Source organism: Meles meles, chromosome 14 (assembly GCF_922984935.1).
Source record: "Meles meles chromosome 14, mMelMel3.1 paternal haplotype, whole genome shotgun sequence".
Classification (NCBI taxonomy): Eukaryota; Metazoa; Chordata; class Mammalia; order Carnivora; family Mustelidae; genus Meles; species Meles meles.
Window position 1 is genome coordinate 22,202,968 of NC_060079.1, and position 23,265 is coordinate 22,226,232.

A 23,265-nucleotide genomic window follows, 5' to 3' on the forward strand; every position below is an offset into this window, starting at 1 on the left:
TGGCGAAATCAGCCCCGCCCGCTCTGGGCCGCGCATCTTTCCCCCGGCGCGCGGCTAGGGCCGCGGAGTAGGGAGTTGCGGTTGGGAGTGGGGGGGAGAGGGGGTCCTCGGGAGCCGGGTACAGCCCGGACATACACCCACGGCCCGACGCCTGGGCCCAGGGCGAGCCGCAGTCTCCCCACGTTCTGATCCAATCACTTCTCCCCCCGGGGTCCTTTCTTCTGGAGACCCACAAAAGTGAGCCATCCAAGTGGCCTCACTGGTGGGCTGTAAACTGGGTTGCCCAAATGGCCTTGAAGAGTCTCAAAAGAGAACAGTTCCGGCAAAGCGCATCTTCGTTTAGGTTTTTCTTTCCCCGCAGCCAGAGCTGGCTAAATTTTTAAAATGACACCTTAATTCGCAAGTGTTACAGTTGTCTTTTTACAAGAATACTGGAGGATAAGAGCTCCACCTTTACAGCCGTGCTTTTCGGTCCACTGTCCTGTGAATACAGTCTACCATTTGCTTTTCTTCTACACGAAACAGACCATTTAACGGACGCCACTAGTGTGTGGTAATAGAAATCAGAACAGGAGGGGCCTCCAGAGAGCAGGTGACTGGAAAGAGGCCCCAGGGGGATGGCAGATATGTTCTACTGGCTGGGGTGGTGAGTTACATGGATTTAGTATGCATTTGTTAAAATGCCTCCAATTTAAGATATGTACACGTCACTGTAAATATTACCTCCATTTTTAAAACTTAAAAATAAAGCATTTGCAGGTTTTTGAATCTATCACTTAATCTTTTAAAAGGTAACGCAATTACTCAACTATCAGTATCAGTTGGCTGAGATACGGAATTTGCTAAGTACTTATCTCGTCCAATAATTAATACTAGCAGTACTAATTAAATCCATCCAAGGCTTTACTGACAGAAAGTATCTACCAACGTCCATTCATCAGTCCAAGTTCAGATATCTTTTCAAATATATGCTACAGTCCTTGTCATTTTTGAAAGCAAGAGCTCAATGTAAAGAATGGGGCTTTGGTGAAGTAAGTCAATCAGAGAAAGACAACTATACGATCTCTCTGATATGAGGAATCTGAGAGGCAGGGTGGGGGGGGGGGCAGGGAAAGTAGGGAGGAAAAGGCACCAGGGAGGGAGACAAACCATAAGAAACTTAATCTCAGGGGGGCGCCTGGGTGGCTCAGTGGGTTAGGCCGCTGCCTTCGGCTCGGGTCATGGTCTCGGGGTCCTAGGATCAAGTCCCACATCGGGCTCTCTGCTCAGCAGGGAGCCTGCTTCCCTCTCTCTCTCTTTCTGCCTGCCTCTCTGTCTACTTGTGATCTCTCTCTGTCAAATAAATAAATAAAATCTTAAAAAAAATTAAAAAAAAAAAAAGAAGCTTAATCTCAGGAAACAAACTGAGGGTTGCTGGGCAGTGGAGGGAAAGGATAGGGTGGCTGGGTGATGGATATTAGGGAGGGTATGTGCCATGGTGAGTGTTGTGAATTGTGTTAAGACTGATGATTCATAGGACTGTACCCCTGAAACAATACATTACGTATTAATAAAAAAGTGAAGAAGAAAAAAAAAAAAGAATGGGGCTTTGGAGTTAGAGAAAGCTAAGATTAATTCTAGTCCTACTTCAGTAACCTTGGCAAATACTTAATCTCTTCCTTCCTCCACTGTAAAAGGCATATAACAGTCGTATGGGAGGTTTGTGATGATTAAGTGAAACATAGAAAACAACTTGCTCTGCATTAACCTTTCAGACAGGCTCTCCCTGGAAAATCCACCTTTGGGACTTGGGAGGACCTACATCCCGGTACAAGGGGCTGGATCAATGTGCTGGGACATTTTTTAAATAACAGCTGTAATTTCAATGCCTGGTCATTTTTTCCCTTAATTAGAATTCTTCCCAAACTGTGTTTCTGTCTTTATTGCACACTTAAGGCATAATCTTTTCCAAAAGAAGGAGGTGTAGACATGAAGGAGGGAAGAGCTTCCATGGTCTTGGGATTAACTAAAACAAGCTTCTGTCAAGATGCTTTAATTCTTTCTGGGTCATTGACTGTTCTAGTAATCTTGTGTAAACTGTAAACATATTCACTATCTTGCTGGTATCCTTTATATACATGGAGAGATCCTTTATTTCCTTAGATAATGCTCTCAGAGAAAAGCTTCAACTTACTCATGATTATCAGGACTCAAGGAACAACACAGATGACCCACTTTCCACACTGTAATAACAAGATCTTACATGTGTTTCAACCTGACTTTTCTGGAGTGCTTCCCACATCATGGATATGCCCCATGTCATGGAATTTGAATAAGACAGAGTATCTCAGACAGGCTGAGCCCCGACAGGTCTGATTGAAAAGTGTCTTTGGGTGGATGGTAAAGGACAGATTTAGGGTTGTGAGTCAGTTCACGACACAGTATAATCCAAAAATCACTCAAGTATTAATACTCAACTAGGAATCTACCATGTACAATCACTGACCTAGGCCAGAAGAGATTTAAAAGATTCAGTTATGTGACAATCCTTGTACTTTAAAGAAACCCAATTCTGCTCTTTTCTTATGGCATTAAGACAAAATACAGTTCCATAAATGGGACAGATAATATAACTATTACAGAGTTTAAAAATAGTAGAGTTGCGTACTGGAAACAGATTTTTCTAAAGCAGGTGGGAATGAGCAGAGTCTGATTCTGGTTATTGGGCTGGAGGTGATAAGTGAATGGGGAAAAGTAAAGAAAGGCAAGTCTGCACAGTGTAAGGAAATAGGCCCCAGGAATAGGAAGGGGCACGCCTCACGTTGTTCCCCTACCCAGCACCTTCCACCTACTGACAATCTGTTGGTCCTCGTGAGCCTAGTTTATGAGGCCCTTCCTCTCCCACATGGCCTTTCCAGATCCCTCCATCAGAACTACAGGACCCTCCTCCTGCCTTCTCAGCACAGTACCTGTGCTGCTTCTGTGACAAGCACCTCCTTCCATCTTCAGATAACACTGTTCACATGTCTATTTACCCCACTAGGCCACCCTCCTAAAGGCAGGGGTTGTATCCTATTAATCCCCCCACCCCCAACACCAGTGGCCACAGAGTTCCTCACGCAGCCAATATGTATTTTTAAAAATTTTTTCTTTTTATTTAATTGAATGGGAGGTAAGGTAGGAAAAATGGAGCCAGGTTATAAAGAGGTATATACATCAGAGTTCACTCATTCAGTTAATATTTATTGAATGCTTACTGTGTGCCAGGCCCTGTTCTAGGGCTCTGAGGATATATCCATGAACAAACCAGATAAAACTCTCTCCCCTTGTGGAGTTCACAAGAGATCTATCATGAGGGGTGGGATTAGCAATAAATTTATATAAATTCAAGCATACCTAGTGGCCAAAAAACAAAAACAAAAACAAAAGGACACACATTTAAATAATTTAATTACTGGTGTTATAAAAGTCTACTGATGCTATGTAGTTTTTATTGTATATTGTATGTAATATGTTCATAATATATTCATATCCACGTATCACTCTACAGGGACTCTAATTTTAAGACTATACAGAGAACTTCATTGGCAATGAAGAAATTTTCAGGGATCATTTTGAGCATGCTTGATTTACTTCTGAGGCACAGTCTAAAAATCTAAACAGCTTGTGAGTCGTGACTCTACCATACCAAATGAAAACACTGAGATTACTGGGCAGAGCGTGAGAATGAGGACATGACAAATCCATGTCTGCTCAGGCTAGTCTGGTTAAAGGGAACAAGACACAGTACATTCATGTGAATACACAAGGTCAGTCAACAATGGACTTCACATCAAGAATGAAAACAAAACAAAACAAAAAACCCCAAAACAGTTCATGAGCCATTTCCCATTGTTTTCTTTTTAAAAAACTAAAGCAGTAAGATCTTGAAGTCATAAATAAAGAAAAAAATCTTAACATACTAGCTTATTCTCATTAAAGATTTATCACTTTCATATATTTTTCAGAGTCTTTTAAAAAGAACACGTTAAGAAAAAAATCACTTAGAAGTTTTCCAGTAATTTTACTCTATATACATTAATTCTAATCATTTAACCCTGAAAACAATCTTTACTTGTACAATGTAAAAATATTTTTGACAGTGACTAGAAAAATTCCATTACTGTAAAGCTACAAACAAATTTATGCTCCTAAGAGCAAAGATAATAAAGCAAAAATAATAATTATACCAGTGATAAGCACCAAGATGAATTTTTTTTGCATTCAGGGCCTGATTGGTTGTATTTAAACATAACCTCTGCAACACCTTATTTGGCAAAAGAAAGGGGGGAGGATAAAAAGTATACATACAGAGGTGTGGAAACAGTGAAGAATGCCCACTTTAAAAATAAAACAGTAAAATCATACTTTTTTAATTAATGTGACATTTGCAAAATATATTCATATGTCACTTTTCTTCCCCTTTAGTTCACTTTATACAATTTAGATTGCTCCATTTTTTTTAACGTCTTGTCACACTAATGTAAATAAATACATTGAACCTTGGGAGTCTGCTGTAATGAATCCAAATCGTTAAGCGCTAGATCCAGTAGCTCAAACAATCTTAGTTGCAACTCACTCCAACTACTGAGACAGATTATTGTTTACCTTTGTAAATTTTTTAAAACCTTAGCCAGATGAGATATGGTACGCGTAAGTGTGTGTGTGTGTGTGTGTGTGTGTGTGTGCATATATGAACATGTATGTATGCATTTGCCAAAGCAGTGTGAGTACAACCCAGAAAGAGGAGTGCCATATTTCACAATGGCCTGAACGACACGGGCAGCCAGACCCTGAATACCCCCCAAACAAACCTGAGGCTGAGCAATGAGGAAATGAGGGGATCTGTCATCATATTGCAGAATCAACGACAGGTCTGGAAAATGAAGACAGGCAGGATGCCTTGGCCAAAACGTTCCCGTGACGCTGGAGAATGAGAAGCAGCGACAGCCACTTTTGCAGGCAGGGACCAGGGGACCAAATATGGCTGCAGTGGTAGGGATTTCCTGGGTCTGCAGCGGAGGATCCCTGCAACTTCCCCAAAGGGCATCTGTCGTGGCCTCTGGCAGTGGCCTCCACCTCACCCAGTAACCTCTATGGGATCCCAGCTTATGAGCTGGGGTATCCCCTCCTGCTGGTCACAGAGGCTTGGCCGAAAACCATCCCTACTTTCCATTTTCAACACAGTTGTAGAAGGGGAGGCTCCTTCTGTCCCTGTGGGGTCCCTGAGTTTGAGGTAATACCAACACACCATATGCTGGATAGCAATGACGTATGAAGTCAGGCAGTCCACTTTAGAACTCAAACAATCGACATTCAATATGAGCCAGTTTTTGTTATCGCAGTTAATATTACTCAGTGAGATAGTTTCTCTACACAATTTCTAATGTATGGGGTAAAGAAGAAAAAGTATTGCTGGAAGATGAAAGATTTTTTAAAGTGTCTTGTTGAAACTCCTTAAAGGAAGGAAAAGGAAACCGATTACTTGTCCACCTTCTTTGTTCCTGTCCTTGGCTTTCGAGGTCAAAGAGCACCAAGGTTCCTGTGAAGTTACTTGAAGGTTCTCCCGGCCCCTCCACCCACACAATCCTAGGGAATTCCTTGGCCCTCTACTTTCCAACTTTGTAATCATATTCCTGGGTGTGTCTATACAGCTTGTTAATTCAGTTTCAAAATCCACAGCATTTTTTTCAACAAAATGAGATAGTTACATTCTTTAAATGCCAGCCATGAAATCATCATATGAAAAAAGAACGAGTCAGACTATATATACGTTAAGTCAAATACAATTTTCTCCTTTTTTAAGGTGTCTGTTGAAGACATGCTTATGACTGCTTCTAAAGAAAAGCCCTTACGGAAGGAGCCCCAAACGGTGTCCCGCAGTCTGATGCTCTGTCCCTGTGCTGTCAGTTCTTAAGCTACACTCTATGACTTGCGTCATGAACGCCACCTCCCCAAATGGGCACATTAGATGCAGAGAAAAACTTTGTTTATAACTCAGTGAATTTTAGTCACACCAGAAAAATGATCGAACCTGTCCAAACATGCAACTTCTTTCTTCCCCCATTAACTAAACTCCCTTCTTTAAAAAAAAAAAAAAAAAAAAGGTCAGATTGGAGGGTCAAGTTAAAATCCGCCATTTTTCAGGTTAAACTCTGAGGGTAGCATGATTTCAAATTCATAGCAGCCTTCAGTTTTCTGTATTTTCCTATTATTCATCCCAAGTAAACTTCTTGGACCATAATATTTAGGGAGAAATTAAAAGGGTTTTATAGTATAGTACAGTATAAAGTTCCAGAAATTCTCAGTTTATCAGGGTTTACTCTGAGCTCAATGTCCTACAACGTTTACATGATACAAGTATGTGAACAAGAAGGATTTGAAATGTAAAACCCTTAGCTCTGTGTCATAAATAAATTTGGGTAAAAACGCAAGCCTTCCACTGAATCATCTCGGCAAAGATGGCCCATCTTCTCTGCAAGAAGCAACCTAGGAATCAAGGGGAGACACCACAATCATTTGTCCATTCAGAAACACAAACACGGTGGTAAGGAAGTGGCAGGAAGAGCAAGGACCGCACTTACCTTTCCTTAGCCAGGAGGACAGACATTCCCACCAGCTTGGCAAACTCCTCTGATGTCAGGGATCCCTTTTCTGAAACCTATCAGAAATACAGCAGGGACAAAAATGTGATAATTTAGGCCAACTAAGTACTAACCTAGGGAGAGTGTCTACCAGTATACTCAGGAAGTAATTTACTGAATTTCTTACTCAAATCCAAAGAATATTCACTATAGAACTAAATCTTCTTCACTAGTGTTTAATTCTACAAATGCTGAAGGACCCAGAGAAACACAGTAAAGCCAAAAATACCAAAATACGGTGAAGCCCTCTATAACGTAACGAAGGCTCTATACTGAACCGAAGAAGAACTCTTTGAGATTCTGAAAAGGAACATGTAACAAATTCTAACTGAGTGCATATTTCATGCTCCAGTAAAGGAAACCTATATATAGGTTTAGCTTTAAAATATATGGTAGAAATAACAAGTCTTGAGGTTTTCACCTAGTTTAAAATAAGTGTAATAAATATGAATTATTCTAATTAAACAGGCTCACCACAGAGGCTATGAAGGCAGTAATATTTCAAGTCTCCTAATAAGTAATAGCAGTAGTTTGGCCAGTAAAGTCCATCTAAACTACAGCTGCTTTTCATATTTTTTTTCAATATTGTATTTATTTATTTGAGAGAGAGACAGTGAGAGAGAGCATGAGCGAGGAGAAGGTCAGAGGGAGAAGACAACTCCACGTGGAACTGGGAGCCCGATGCGGGAACTCGATCCCAGGACTCCAGGATCATGACCTGAGCCGAAGGCAGTTGTTTAACCAACTGAGCCACCAGGCGCCCCTGCTTTTCATATTTTTTGAAGCAATTATTCTGTAAAACAACTTGTGATATTTTATAATACCACTTATGTAGGTGTTACTCAAAGAAAAAATTCTGCCAGGGGTCACATTCTGATCAAGAAAGTTAAAAACTTGTCTGTGAGACTGAGCTTCAAACAAAAAGACAGCACCTCAAGAATTCCAGTTCTCCTTGGTTAAGTTTCAAAAACTTGAACAGTGTAATTTTGATTAGTATTTATTCACTGTTAATAAGAGGTGTTTTTGGCTGGTCCGAAGGTAGTGAGTTATCTCAACTGATTGTTCACAGGTAGTTATAGATCGAACTCCTTGTTCTACTCTTTCCCCCTTCTCACTACTGCACTTGACTAGTTAAAAAAAAAAAAAGGTAAAAAAAAAAAAATAGGTGTTTTTAATTGGGTCTACAAACATTACTTTTTAGTAAAGTTAAATTCAAAAGGAAATCCTGTTTCTCAAGTTGCTAGGCATTCAGGTCTTGGTGGGCAGACTGATGAGGAGGAAACAGGGTTCACATACTGTCTCCAAGGCTGAGGCCACCATTTCCTCTTCCTTATGACTCTGAAGCTCAATTACCATGACGCCACTGTCAAAAACTCGGAGCCTAAAAATCACAGATGGGAGAACACAGCTGTGAATATCTAGGATCTTCAACCAAGGAGGTGTAGCTACAGCATAACTAAAAAGCTCGTGAATAAGCACCAAATGAAAGTATGAACTATAATCCACATGCTTCAGAAAATATGTCTGGCTCTTTTTACTGAACGTGAGGAGAGGAAAATGTACTTCACAGCTGAACATCTGTACTTTTAAATCTCCAGAAACTGATACAAGATGTCTAGCAGAGGGGCTGGTACTTCTGACCTCCTAGGAAGAGCCCACATTCCTCTGTCACTGCCCCCAAGTCGACTTGGACCACCAGCCCTGATAAGGAGGGAAGCCAGGATGACAAGTGAATTCGGTTTATTTCATTCCAAAAGGGGCAATATGTTGGCTCACACACAGACGGCAGGCCTGGCAGGCCCTTCCTGTCTACTCTGCATGTAACAGTGGCTCTAGCTGGCAAGTTTCCCGCAGAGGTTCTTTTACCTGAGAGGTAATTTTAGCGCTTCCAGCATCTTACACGCATTCACTAAATCTTCTGGTGAGAGCAACTAATAGGAAAAAAAAATCCAATTTACACTGCAAATTAATAGAGTAATGTTATATAATTATAATGATCATTAAAACACAAGAGGAAACTTAACAATTATCATCTATCTGTGACTTAATCTCAGGGTCTGGAGTCAAGCTCCATGCTGGCCCATGGACTCTACTTTAAAAAAAATTTTTTTTAAATAAAAACATAAAAATTATCATTTATCAGGGATTTTAGGTGGTTTCATCACTCTAAGGCAAAAAAAAAATTAACAAAGAAGCAAAGCAGTGCTATCTAACAGAAAACAGCACAAGCCATGTGTGTAATTTTAATATTAATAAAATAATAGTAGTCATTAATAAAATAAAAAGGAACAGGTGAAATTAATTCTAACACATGTGTTTCATTTAACCCAAGAAATTCTTATTTGGTACAAAGTCTCCTACATGTGGTATATAACTGACACGTCTAGCATAGCTCCATTTGGATTAACTGTATTGCAAAGTCACAGTTGTCACATGTAGCTAGTTAGTGACCACCCTTCCAGACCACGCAACCTTAAAGAATCAGCCCAGCATGGTGGCTGACAAGTACAGCTTTGAGTCACCCAGAACAGCTCCAGAGACAGCCCGGTCTGGGACCACGTGCCTGTCAAACCACTGTTTTCCAAGGCACAGCCTTGGTCAAATAGGTGAATCTTTGTGAGCCTCAACTTCCTCATCCTCATATCATGCCCTCGATGGGGAGAGTGAGAGTGGCTCCCCCCCTGGGGTACCATGATGAGAAATGGGGCAGTGCGTGCAGAGCGCCTGGTTCATAGTCAGCACTCACTGACGGCAGTCACGGTGACCAGTCAGATGAAGACACAGCAGAGGCTCAAATATACGCGCTGCAGTGAGTGCTGCAAGGACAGGTCTATGAGCTATTCGCACAGAGGCAATTACTGACACCACAAAACTGTGTTTGACTCAAAGGCACGAAGAGTGCACGGACAGAACATGGGCCAAGGACACGTGGGTGTGAAGAGACAATGAGGGTCAAAGAACAGCCACTGCTGATTCAGAGCCCATGGAGGAGGGCAGCTTTCCCCTGGCTTCTCCACAGACCATCTGTGAATCTAACCCAGTGAATCCAACCCAGTGAATCTAAAAAGAGTTGGCAACCCCAGAGAAAAGACACCATACACAGGCTTATTAACCACAGTATGGACATGGAATAGTAAAGCCAGAAGGTATCAGTCAACCTAAATCCCCATTTCAAAGGTAGGAAAACCGAGTCTCAGTGAGGTTCAGCGAGCTACTCCAGGTCACTCAGCACAACACTGGCAAAACAAGGGACAGAGTCTACCTCCCAGATCCCGAGGCAGTAGAGCACTCTTGTACTACACCACACTGCTTCTCAGATAGTTCTGGTATTCTCAACCCTTCCTCAAATTGTATTCACTTTGGGGAATTTGTGTTATATTAAGAAAGTCTATATTTAGTTAAAGAATATCAAAATGTTCTATTCTTACTTCCATTCCTCGAGCTCGGTTTACTAAACAGTACACCTCCGTGAGTGACATTATTCCCCCTCGTTCCTGTTAAAATATGGAATTTAGCAAGCTTAGGTTATAATTAGCACCAGTTGGCATTTTTTAACAGAAACCATAATCAGAGTGAAATCAGGAATCATAGAACTTCCTAAGAAGTATTTAAAAACTAAATTTACACACAGGAAAACCTAGTCAGATACATGAAACATTTCAAATTCAGTATGTGGATTTTAACATCAATTTTACTGTTTTAACATTTACTTCAAAGAGAAGAGGGCCTCTACACCACGTTTCAAAAAATGTATTGAAATGTTTTAAGTTATTACAACTAATAAATGAGTAAACTATGGAATTAAACAGGAATCTCACCACTGTAACCGCAAATGAAGTTAACAGATCTAGCTATTGATTATTAGGGGCTGCTGTTACATCACACAAAAAAAGACAAGCAGGCATTATGTACCCCCTGATGGAAATACACAGCACCCTCTATGAAATATTCAACAGAAAAACGGAAAAAAGAACTTCTAGCTGTAAATTCCAGTCTACAAGGAATACATAGGGCAGGGAAGTACGTCAAAATAAAATCAATAAAATCTGAGACACTCTATAAAATAAACCACTAGCTTCTTTAATAAATACATAATGTAGGATAGAAAAAAGAGATAGGAGAAGGGGAAACATGGAATTAAAAAAAAAAAGACTGAGAGAAAAATCAACCGATTGCAAGGTATCCTGATTTGAACAAATTAACTATAAGAGAAAATGAGAATACTAACTAGATATTTGAAAATACTAAAAAATTATTTTTCACTTCTCCTGTGTGAAATGGGATTATAATTACATATAAAGCATGATTATCATTGTAATTACATACTCAAAAGTTTACAAACTTTTGCAATGCGATGTCTGGGATTGCTTTAAAATAATGTTGAGTGAAGGCTGCTTACACACGAGCCCAGATGACAGGCACACAGGGATTCATTATACTATTCTATTTTGTCACGACGGAAATACTTCTTAACATAAGCGTTTTAATGAATGGAGTTTTGATTGCCTGAGTAATGCGAGAAGATAAATCTGTATTATGAAATGATTAACAGCACACTTGTATTAAGATTAACATCCAAACATCTAAACGTCTCTAAACATCTCGAGATCATATATTTCCTTTTGAAAATCAGAGATAAGAAAAACTTTCTATCAAAGAGACTGAAGAAGCTACAGATACCTGAGATGGAAATTGAAAACAATCTAGATTTTGACAACAAATCCACGAATAAGTACACCAAACTGATTTAATATTCCTAAAAAGAAAAATAACATGTGGGTTGAATAGTAGCCGCGCTGGGAAAGGAACATAATGCTGGCGTTTAGCTTTCCGATGATTTGGGAGTTACTGAACATAACCGAGAGCCTGCCTGCGTTCTGTTTTTACCTCAAGTGGCGCCTGCAGCATCCCCGCCAGCTGCTTGGCCAGCTGCATGTGGTAGTGTGTGCCCGAGCCACAGGTTTCCCTGGTGACTGGGTTGGCTATTCCCATGCTCAGCAAATAAGACTTAAACCTGATGGTCTATAAGCAGAGAAGAAAATGCAGAAAAAGACAAATAAGCGGCATTCGTCTCTCCACCCCAACATTTGAAATCTTTCCACCGTAAATTCAATTCTACTAGTTAATTCTATATCCACCCATTTCTTCTACCTTGTTCTTATAGTATAAACTCGAAGAAACTGGATTTCTAGGAGTTCCCTGCATAAAGCTAATTAATTCATCTTCTTCCTTCTCCTGTCTTGATATTTCATATTCCACTGACCTCACAGGTCTGGAGTGAGAAGAGGGTTAGGAAACGACTGTGCTGTATTTAATGCCAACCAAATGACAGAGCCAAAAACTTAGAAAGAAACGTGGCTGGGATCAGCCTGGAGACAAATTTAATGAAACAAATATCAAACATATGGATATGTATAAAACAACCACTCCTTACACATTTCACTATCTCTCTTTTCCACACTCCAAGAGAAGGTACTGAAGTATCTTTTAATCCTTCCGGTTGACTTTTTCTTTAATACTTTCATATATCCACAAGCCCTAACAGAAATCACTACATTAAGAAAGAAACTGACCCACCAAAACATCACTGCATTATGTGTCCAATCTGGTTTCTTTCTTTTTTTGGTTTTTTTTTTTTAAGATTTTATTTATTTATTTGACAGATTGAGATCACAAGTAGGCAGAGAGGCAGGCAGACAGAGAGAGGAGGAAGCAGGCTCCCTGCAGAGCAGAGAGCCCAACATGGGGCTCGATCCCAGGACCCTGGAATCATGACCCGAGCCAAAGGCAGAGGCTTTAACCCTCTGAGCCACCCAGGTGCCCCTGTCCAATGTAGTTTCTAATGCCTTAAAAAGGCAACCTATTTACCTCATCTTCTGTGATGTCACCTTGCTTGTCTTTGATCTTATTAGCAATTGATTTTGATAACTCCACCATTTCCTTAGCCTGTCAAGAGAACAGTAAAAGACTGAAAAAAATCATGTCCCCAAAGTGTCTGCTAACAAAACCCCTATCATAACTGGCAGGAATCCAATAGGTGTAAATTACACATACCTTGACCATTAGCTTGCTGAGGTCTTCAAAGGCCTGAAACGAGAATGAGTTTTTGTTGGAATCTATCTAAAGAACTAAAATGTCTTAAAGCAACGGAATACTCTATTTTCTTCCCTTAGACAAACATTTTTGAAAATTTCCTACAAATATCAATTTATACAAATATTTACATAAGTAATAAACCTATCTTATTCTAAGAACTCGATTTAGCTAAGAAACCATACATTTTCCAAAAACAAACTGCAAAAAAAGACTTTTTACATTTTCCAAGAGAAAACAGTTATTATTGATTAAACAAACAAAAGGTGACATAAGTAATACATTGTTGAGATAAATATTATTTACTGTTCTTTCACACAAGTAAGAAAATTTGTCACTGGTTTTTTCCCCAAACCATTTCCTGACGGGAGGTCAAGAATCAAAGGCTTTGTGATGCTTTCCTGGTGGAAAATGGCAATGTGCAGCTGCCGGAATACTTCCTTGGGCACAACAATTTTGGCTTTCATAGCAGGTGTGATTTAACTGAGACTGAAAACCTCAGCCTCAAATATTGAACAGATTATACTTGTAGCCTTGGATATAGTGGCTATCACAAAAGAAAAACATTCAAATACCACCCAAACATACTTAAATGAAACTCATCAGTAGTTTGATTTCCTACAAGGAATATACACTTCAAAGTCTTCCTCAAACTTAATCAGACATATTTATAATAAATTTATTTCATGTGGCCAAAACTATACTTCCAGTAACAAAAGTTGCTTAATTGGTTTAAAACATAACGTCTTCCAAACGATGTGCATGGACGTTATGTTTTAAACCAATTAAGCAACTTATCATTAAATGAAAAATCATTTGGGCCATACAGAATAGTGATCCACAGATTCTGATTAGCTCATGCCCATCTTAGTTACAGGCAGAAAAGTATCCCCCATCTGCAAAAGGATTTTGCTAGAAGAATAGAGTGCTGTGTGAGATTCTTATGGCCAGACTTACTAAGGCTAATACTGAAAACAAAGGGGAATGTGCACACACCTAACAGGAATTTCCTCAGATAAACAAAAGGCTGAAACACTGGATTCTTATCAGCAACAGCCAGCAGATGCAGGAAACCTTTTGTGGGAAATTCTGGGCACCAGCTCTGAAACTAAGTCAGTTCTAACATTTAAATGGAAGGCAAATCACATACCAACCTAGTTTTCAAAAATAAAACACACACACATACTTTATACACTAGATTCTTACTTCAAGTATATAAAATATTGATAGATTTCTCTTACCTGTGTAAAGAAAACTAGAAAGACAACACTTTTTAAAATTTTATGGTAAATCTCTTTATTTACTGTGTTACATTTTCATATAAGGAATATGCTAAAAGTAACGGTGAGTCCACACCAAATAGAGAATTCATAAATTAGTGCTTTCTTACAGTCCGTAAAAAATAAATACAAATATTTTAGTATGTTAGAAGAAATACCTATATTTTAAGTAATCATAAAACACAAGTTTCCTTACTTCTATCTATATTATTGTTCTAAAATTTGGAATTTGCCAATTATCTAAAAAATAGAGAAACTACCCATAATAAAACTAAACCAACATATGTACAAATGCAAAATAGATGCATTTGCCCATTCTATCATTTTAACTGCCTCTTTATTGAACCGTCTATCCCTCTGCCATAGTCACAGTCCAATCTCCACTCCAATTAAAAAAAAAAAGGGCATCTGCTTTAAAAGTATCCTTATAAGTTGATTTATAGCATTATTTCTTGCTTTCAGTCATTTTGGTCATTAGCTTTAGTAACTATCAATATATTCTTGAATTTTCTGTTTCAGTTTTGTTGTTTGTTTTTTAAGAGAGTATATGTGTGTGTGCACACGCAAGGGAGGGGCAGAGGGAGAGGGAGAGAGAGAGAATCCTAAGCAGAGTCCATGCTCAGCCCTGAGCCAGTGCAGGGCTGAATCCCAGGACCCTGAGATCATGACCTGAGCAAAAATCAAGAGTTGGACGCTAAACCAACTAAGACACAAGTCTCAGGCACCACCCCCACCCCCCGGTTTCAGTTTTCTTGATTCTCTACCTTTACCTATTCTGTTCCCTCTACCTGGATCCTTTTACCCCTACTAGTCATCTGCCAGTGACTGCCAAACTTTCAGGCCTTGGCTTCCATTACATGTGCTAACAAGGCCTCCCTGACACCCAAAGAAGTTAGAGGCATGTAATATGTTCCTGTCACACCCACTGTTTTCTCTACCACGGCATTTCTCCTACTGTAGAGAACACCTGTTCCCCTGCCTGTCTTGCACTGTCACATCTAGAACATCTACCTGATGCAGTACCTTTGCGTAAGGTAATACTTGCACAAAGAAGAGAGCAAGGACCATCTACTGAGTAAATCACTGACCTGGGTGAGAGAACACAATGATTGTGTTAAATCCTTTGAGCTATGCAACTGTGTGAAGATTAGACTGAAACAGAACAGCATTTCATAAATTAGGAAAAACATGATTTTGAACACCAAATTAGCGTGGCACCACTCACAAAAATAATTCAAAATCAGTTAACTGCTCCATGCCATCTCCAAAAGCATCACACAAAAAGATGACAACAAATGTCGCTGAACTAGCACAGCGATGACAGTACCTTCCAAATGGCAAAGAGAGGGGCCATGACATAGGAGGACCACACTTGTCTGCAAATCAGGAGACCTGAGTTCGCATACTCCTGCTTCCGAATCTAGTCACTAGCTCTGAGATGATTACTTCTCTGGATAGTAAGAACCCCTGTAATGCCAAAATGCTGGAACTCTATGAATTTAAAGATTCTGGGAAGATGGTGGCTATGGCAGCAAAGTTTTTGAATCTCTCCAAATCCCAACATAAAGACAGACAGGGCAACTAGATCTCAAAACCAAAAATCCACAGGTAGCATATAATGTAAAACTAAGTGACAAGATAGCAATTAAAAAATCTCAAGATACAAGCATGTAGGGACAAACCACTAAGAGCCACAAGATCGGCACACTCTCCGCCTCTAAGAAGGAGAAAGAAAAGGGAAGCAACAGGGCAAGCGATGGCTTCCACAATAAGAGAACCCCAAAGGAGTCCACAGCTGTCACTGGAAAGAGAGTCTAGCCAATGTGAGGTCAGGAACTGAAACTAGGAGGGTTTCGCCTACTTCGATAATGGGTGGGTATGAGAGGTACTCAGGAAGGGCTGGCCCTCCAGGCTTCCCTTCCAGGAGGGGATCCTACACCAGGGAGAAAACGCTAACAGAGGATTCAAAAACTGAGCAAGATAAGAATAAGAAGAGAGGAAGGGCAAAATAAAGGTCCAGATAAAAATAGGGGAAGAGAATATAGGGCCAGGAAATCAGAAAGCAAGCCATCACCTTTTTTTTTAACGCTGCATGAACACAGGAGAAGAGAGAGTTCTGTGGAAGAGACAAGCTACCTAAACAAGCTACTAGGCCTTCCTCTCAAAGTTCACGAAAACGAATTTCACATGAAAAAAAGAAAAGAGCAAAGTATCAAGGTCAAATGCTACACAAAGTTATAGAAAAAAGAAAATAAGGAGTAGAATAATATTACAGGCAACAAAAGCAAGCTGGAAAGACATGCTCACAGATCAGATAAAAATTTAATCTTTTATTTTCAACATGAGCTAAAAGATAAAATGATATAAAGATAAAAAGATAAAATGAGGGGTGCCTGGGTGGCTCAGTGGTTTAAGCCGCTGCCTTCGGCTCAGGTCATGATCTCAGGGTCCTGGGATCGAGTCCCACATCGGGCTCTCTGCTCGGCAGGGAGCCTGCTTCCCTCTCACTCTCTCTGCCTGCCTCTCCGCCTACTTATGATCTCTCTCTGTCAAATAAATAAATAAAATCTTTAAAAAAAAAAAAAAAAAAAAAGATAAAATGATATAAAGACAAAAAGATAAAATGACATAAACCGTGAATAGATAAAATAAATCAGAAATGAAGTGACATGATTCAGCAAAGAATTTTGGAAAGAATCATTTCAGAAATAAAGACTATATTAGAACATAAGAATGAATAAACACAACACATAGTATCTTAAGAGAAACAACAGGTTAGAAAGAAGGAAATTTCCTAGTAAAAAGAAATGAAAGAGATTAAAAAATGATTTGAAAGTCACAAAGTGGGGGGAGACACATGGGTGGTTCTGTTGGTTAAGCGTCTGCCTTCGGCTCAGCTCATGATCCCAGGGTCCTGGGATCCAGTCTGACACTAGACTCCTTGCTCAGCAGGGAGCCTGCTTCTCCCTCTGCCTGCTGCAACCCCTGCTTTTCATGCTCTTTCTCTGACAAATAAATAAATAAAATCTAAAAAAAATAGAAAGTCACAAAGGGTAAAGCTACGAAGTAGAACTGCAACATACAGCAAATAGTCTCAAAGAGGAAAAGTAAAAAACAATTATCAAAACATAAAATTTTAAAAAATTCCCTGAAATTAAAAGAAATAATTTCTAGAACCAAATACTAAGAGCATATTGTGTACCTGAGAATAACAATCCAGAATGACTAACACATCAACACATTTTAGCAAAATTACTGGGCTTTATAAAAAAGAGAGGGGGGGAAAAAGAGACAAGGCATCTTGTCTCTGGACATCTAAGGAAAACAGCGACTTCTCAGGTAATGGCTGATTCCAGATCTGGAACAAGAAATGTACAAGCTGGTCCTGGAACTTCTGTCACCCTAAATAGTAAGGAAGCTACCAAAGTCCACCAGGTCACATCAAAGGCACTCAGGAGCCAACCTAAAGAGGCTCCCACTGGCCAAAGATTGGACAGTTTGAGCTTTAAACAGGATAATAACTTCAATTGATTGAAACCCATCAAATATGTTAAGATTTGTAAATTCATACTACTATGTAAAAAAACTTCTAATGAGTTGCCATTAGAGGATGATAAGGAACCAATTTATTACCCTGATGATAAAGAGAAAGGCACTTACTCTGCTTCCCTGTATGAACTACATCACTGAGTAGTCAAATAGTAGATGAAGGGAAATATCTCTTCAAAATGTATTCTAATTAATAAAAAATAAATCCTAGAATATCACCATTTGTAACCACCAGTGGACCAGCAGATGTAGGCAATGAACATGAACAGCTGAACATGCCATTGTCCACAAAGACACGATGTGCCTCCTTAGGAAAGAATACAGCATCACCGCTGGTTTCAGTAAAGAGATCAAACACGCATCTGATCAGGCCTCTGGATCCAGCTGCCATTTTGCAGGAAATACTCAGAGCTGAGGAACACATACAACTTTACCATATATGTGAGACCAGCAAAACCTAGACCAGGGGCACTTAATAGGTCAAATGACCTTGGTTTCTCAAGGATCTATATTTTCAAGCTAGTGGGCCCAGAACTGGTAATATGGTGGTTAATTTTATATGTTGACTTGACTAGGTCATGGAGTGTGGTCTTGATCAAACATGGCTGATGGATCTGTGAGGGTATTGCCACATGAGGTTAGCATGTAAAATGGTGGGCAGAAGCAGAACTACCCTCCTCACTGGGGGTGGGCATCATCCAATCCACGGAAGGCCTGAACAAAGGTTGGAGGAGGGGAGGACTCATGCTTTCCCTGCCTGACTGGTTAAGCCAAGACAGCAGTCTTATGCTGCCCTTGCGCTGGACCTAAACCACCAGTGCTCCTGGTTCTCAGGCCTTTGGACTCAGTTTAGAATTTCTATTACTAGCTCTCCTGGGTACCAGCTTGCAGGTGGCAGATTGTGGACTCTTCAGTCCCCACAATCACATGAGTCAATTCCTTATATTAAATGGCATTGTATGTGTATATATAGAGAGAGGGATACATTGATATCTACATCTATATATCGATATCTATATATCTACTATTGATTGTTTCTTTGGAAAATATTGAATTCTTGATTAATACAGGTATCCCATAACTATTTGCAGTTTAGACTTTATTTGATTGATATACCACCTTTGAAATTCTATGAACAGCACTAGTCAATGGGAGTTTACTTATAAACTCGTATTAAAAATTAAAGAATTATTTCATAGAGTCATTTCATAAAAAATCCCAGACCAGTTTTATATAAACACAGGAAGACCAATGACATGCTCCGATGTAGTAGCTAACCACAGAATCTAGTATGCGTAACTGCTTAACTAGACTGCTTTCCCTTTCACTTGCATTTCCTCAAATATGATGAAGTTGCAGAAACACTGCAAAGCACATGCTCGGGGCTGTTCTCCTGGTGGAAGGGATGGGCTGGTCTGTGCCTTTCATATTGTGTCTGTGTCTGGTCCCTGAGCATCAATGGCAGAAAACTGTGTGGTGTCCGGCAAGGTTAAGAGCCAGAGGACAGCATTTTCCCCTCAACTAAGTTAACCAAAAGTCCAAATAATTTTACAGAGGACCAGAACTCATTAGGAGGATTCTCCAATCAATTCCATCTAGGTTTTAAAATTTACACACAGCAACCCACAATGTTTTCTAACATCACAGAAAACAAATTTGAGTTTCATTTTTCTTTTTGTAAAAAGGTTTTTAAAACATGTTTTAACCAAATTATACCAACCTGAAGAAGACTTGGAATAAGAGACTGTGGCTTCAGGTAAACTAAACATATTCTAATACACAGAATGGAATTAGTCACAGCTACATCCAAAAGAATACGCACAAATGGCCAAAAAAGCTGACCGGAACTTATATATTAGTTACCTCAGAAATGTTTTTGTCCGTTTCTTTCCTTTTTTCTTCCAATTTCCTTTCAATTCCTACAATTCCTACAGCCCTTATTCTTCCTGGCTGAAAAACAAAAGTAGAAAATAAAACATACAAAATAGGAAGGACCCACTCTTTTACAACCCACCACAATGTGTTTTCAATGGCGGGAAGGGACGCACAAAGAACCAAAGAAAACCAGCACACGATTACATCTGGTTTCCTTTCAAAACATTTGTCAGTTTCTTGTCATACATAATGATTTTCAAATCTTATTAAAAAAAACTAAACATGCAATAACTGGCACATTGTACCCTGTATTTTAGATATAAATTAAATTTATGTTTGGTCTTTGGCAAGCTATTATGTATGTATCAGATATTTTATAGGGTCTCAAACAGGCAAGAAATTGTAGTTAAAATTTTGGTATTTGACAGTTATTACACAAACTACTTTCACATATTTGAGTGTCATGCATGGTTGGTGCTTAATTTAGACTGGCCTGAAAAACATCACCCAGAGGCATTGTCCATTCTCTCAGATGCCACACTGATTATGAAGAACAGAATGAAACGAACAGAATCTAACTTCTACCACCCCAAGAATCACTCTGGTAACTGGTCGTTTATTTTTGCTAAGTGTCTGCTGTCTGTGGAGCACCAAATTAGGTTCTATGAATACAAATGATTTTAATCAGAATATCATTATTTTGCTTCTGGCAAAGTTCTATAATCACAGAAATCTTTTCCTTTAATGAAGATGCAAGTACAGAACCAAAAATACTGGATTAAGAAACAGTCTTAACAATACCTGGGGTCCTCTATTTGTTTGCAGTGATTGGGAAACTGGCATATTCTCCCATCTTCTCTGCGTCATTTCCTCGGATAAACGCCTGTAAAACTGTTGTACACATATATTCACTTTAAGTGAATCAGTCAGGTTAAAATATCCTCATAGAAATCACTACTTCACATTTCTTTAGTTGAAAGTCCTGTTCAGTCATTTGCAACAAGCCTAGAACTCTCAGAAACATCAAAGGAAACCAAAGGAAGTTCTCTTCTTGGATCAGCTTCATAAAGCACAAAGGAAAAAAAAAAAAAAGGAAGAAACTGACCTTCTATATAAAGTGAGCTATTCTCAACAAAGAGATGAGTGACAATGAATAAATAGACCTACTTTAAACAATCCCACATATGTGGATTGTTTTCAATCTATAGTGAAACAGATATAGTGCCAAGAAAAATATACAACCATTATTCATGAAGGAAGCAGAGAATAATTTGCCTCATTAAAATGTGAAGCCAGAAACTAGGGCCAAAACATCCCTACACTCACAAAAAATCAACTATATTGTTTAACTACAGTGAGAATGATTTCAGTTAGTCGCTTATATTTGCTTAGTGCCTACTGTGTGAGGAGGGCTGGGTGAAGTGTCATAGAAAACCACATAAATAATTTAGGGTATCAATGAGGAGATAAACACACACTTGTAAATGTCTGAAGAATACTTATCCAGTGACTTATTAATCAGAACATGTAAACTATGACACTATGGAGTAAGTACTTCAGTGATCAGATTTGTGTGGAGTCAGGAGGAAAGACATCCTGCCTTAAGGCTGGTGAGCTATCAGATGCTGAGAGGGTTCAACTCTTCACTGCATTATACTTTGCCTCTTTAACCAAACCACTGAAAACTTTACTAGTAGCCTAATGGCATTGACTTAGCATAGTTCCAGCTTCTGCTTTTTCCTTGGGACCACACCCTCCTGCCTCCCATTCCCACCAAAACCTAAACCTCATATTTTCTACTGCTAAGGCTTAAGATATAAAAATTTTATTGTAAAAATATGGTGAAACCTGGTATGTTGAACAGTAACGATTTACATCATATTAACAAACAACAACAAACACACACAAGCACACCTTTCTAGTCAAATTTTACGCATATAAAAACCTACCTCAATCTGGCCATGTTCTTTGAAGGAGAGTTTGATGTAGGAGTTCTTACTGCTCTGGAACGGACCGGGTTCTTTGTTGGGTGGAGCTGGGTGAAGATGAACCACTATTTTGGCACTAAAGAACAAATGCAATGAATTTAATTACCTTTTAAGAATCACTAATTCTGTTTTCATAATTTTTAATATATTTAAGTTCACTTTTAAAATTTATATATATCCTGAAAGGAATCCTTATAAATTGTGTATTAATTCAGTATTAACGAACCTTTCAAAAACACCTCTACTGGGGCGCCTGGGTCCCAGTAGGTTAAGCTTTTGCCTTTGGCTCAGGTCATGATCCCAGGGTCCTAGGATCGAGCCCCACATCAGGCTCTCTACTCAGCAGGGGGCCTGCTTCCCCCCCCCCACCGCCTGTCTCTCTGCCTACTTGTGATCTCCCTATCTCTGTAAAAAAAAAAAAAAAAAAAAAAATACCTCTACTTATAGCTTTTAAGCTCTGAACCAGAAGTTCAAGTTACCAGCTCTATAGATTAAAAATGTGGTTTCAAAAAAAATAAGTTCAAAATAAATTGGCCAAATGTGTGACAGTTCATTATTTTGGTTTACGATTAGGGTTTTCCATGTACAAAGTCATCCCCAAAGGTACCCGGGGGGCCTATACTTTCTGCCAAAGCATACTACCCTAGTCATTTGAAAACAAAATGTGAAAACTTATCTGTGTAAAACTGGCCAGCTGACATTTTATTAAAACTCCATCCAAAACTAACATTCTACAGTATCATTTTTGGAAAATGCCACTCAATCAACAGCATGATCTAGAAGATAATCCAACAGCAAAAACAAGTCTCAAAATGCTGCTGCGCTAGAAACACAAACTACCATAATCTTTATGACTACCGTTGTCTCCTGTGCTATTAAAAATATTGGTATATTTGTTCAGTTTTGTAAGTCTTTTCCCCTAACCTGCTCAATAAACAGTCTGCTTCCATAAATTAGCAAAACCAAAAAAACTCAGTCAAAATACTTTGGATATGCAGGGTAGAGCTTTTCCCTTATGACCACATTACAGGTCCGCTTATTTATTATTCTATTTCATTTAGGTCCATTTGATTGCCTAAATATCGCTGAGAAACTGAAACACCGTGTGTGGGGCCTCCTCAGTGTAATAAATGCTTTGGTTAGTAAACTGAGGCCAGACTTGTAAGGACTCTTCACCTATTCCTTTGTGGTGAACTTCTTTAAGTGACTGAGCAAATAAACTGCAGTCACTGTAACAGGACTGTCTGACATGAACTGTCAGGTAGAGCAACCAAATATGACAATCAGGTTAAGGGGACTGAGCAAAGCATTACATAATCTTTATCAGAAAAACCTGAGCCCCACGATCAAATTTTGTCAAGGAAACTCAGTGAAGAACTGAAGATTATAAGACAAAGTGAAGCTTAAAAAATCTCCAAGTCGGCAAAAAAGATCCAGGCCAGTTTTTTTTTTTTTTTTTTTTAAGACTTTATTTATTTATTAGACACAGAGAGAGAGATCACAAGTAGGCAGAGAGGCAGGCAGGCGGGGGGGGGGGGGGGAGCAGGCCCCCTGCTGAGCAGAGCGCCCAACGCGGGACTCGATCCCAGGACCCTGATCATGACCGGAGCCAAAGGCAGAGGCTTAACCCTCTGAGCCACCCAGGTGCCCCTCCAGGCTAGTTTTTAAATATATTCATTTTGCAGGTCATTCAATTACCGTATTTCAAGTTTAAAAACCACCCAGTCAAAAAAGGATCTTGGGATGGGACAGGTTAAAAGGTGAAACTATATGGACAATTTTGAATCAATGAAATATGGTAATTGCTTGGGGCAAGGG

General features: G+C 39.3%; 1 protein-coding gene across 1 annotated transcript in view; it reads right to left on the bottom strand.

Annotated features, from left to right (window-relative positions):
- Nucleotides 1-5,198: 5,198 nt before the first annotated feature.
- VPS36 (vacuolar protein sorting 36 homolog) overlaps nucleotides 5,199-23,265 on the bottom strand; it is a 28,225-nt gene continuing 10,158 nt past the window's right edge. Inside the window, exons 4-14 of the mRNA XM_045978176.1 lie at nucleotides 21,409-21,523; nucleotides 20,261-20,350; nucleotides 19,448-19,534; nucleotides 12,717-12,749; nucleotides 12,531-12,608; nucleotides 11,550-11,684; nucleotides 10,091-10,156; nucleotides 8,529-8,593; nucleotides 7,959-8,043; nucleotides 6,603-6,679; nucleotides 5,199-6,507 (exon numbers count right to left, since the gene is read on the bottom strand). Of these exons, the coding sequence (XP_045834132.1) occupies nucleotides 6,414-6,507; nucleotides 6,603-6,679; nucleotides 7,959-8,043; nucleotides 8,529-8,593; nucleotides 10,091-10,156; nucleotides 11,550-11,684; nucleotides 12,531-12,608; nucleotides 12,717-12,749; nucleotides 19,448-19,534; nucleotides 20,261-20,350; nucleotides 21,409-21,523 (925 nt within the window). The 3' untranslated portion in view covers nucleotides 5,199-6,413. The remainder of the gene's footprint in view (nucleotides 6,508-6,602; nucleotides 6,680-7,958; nucleotides 8,044-8,528; nucleotides 8,594-10,090; nucleotides 10,157-11,549; nucleotides 11,685-12,530; nucleotides 12,609-12,716; nucleotides 12,750-19,447; nucleotides 19,535-20,260; nucleotides 20,351-21,408; nucleotides 21,524-23,265) is intronic.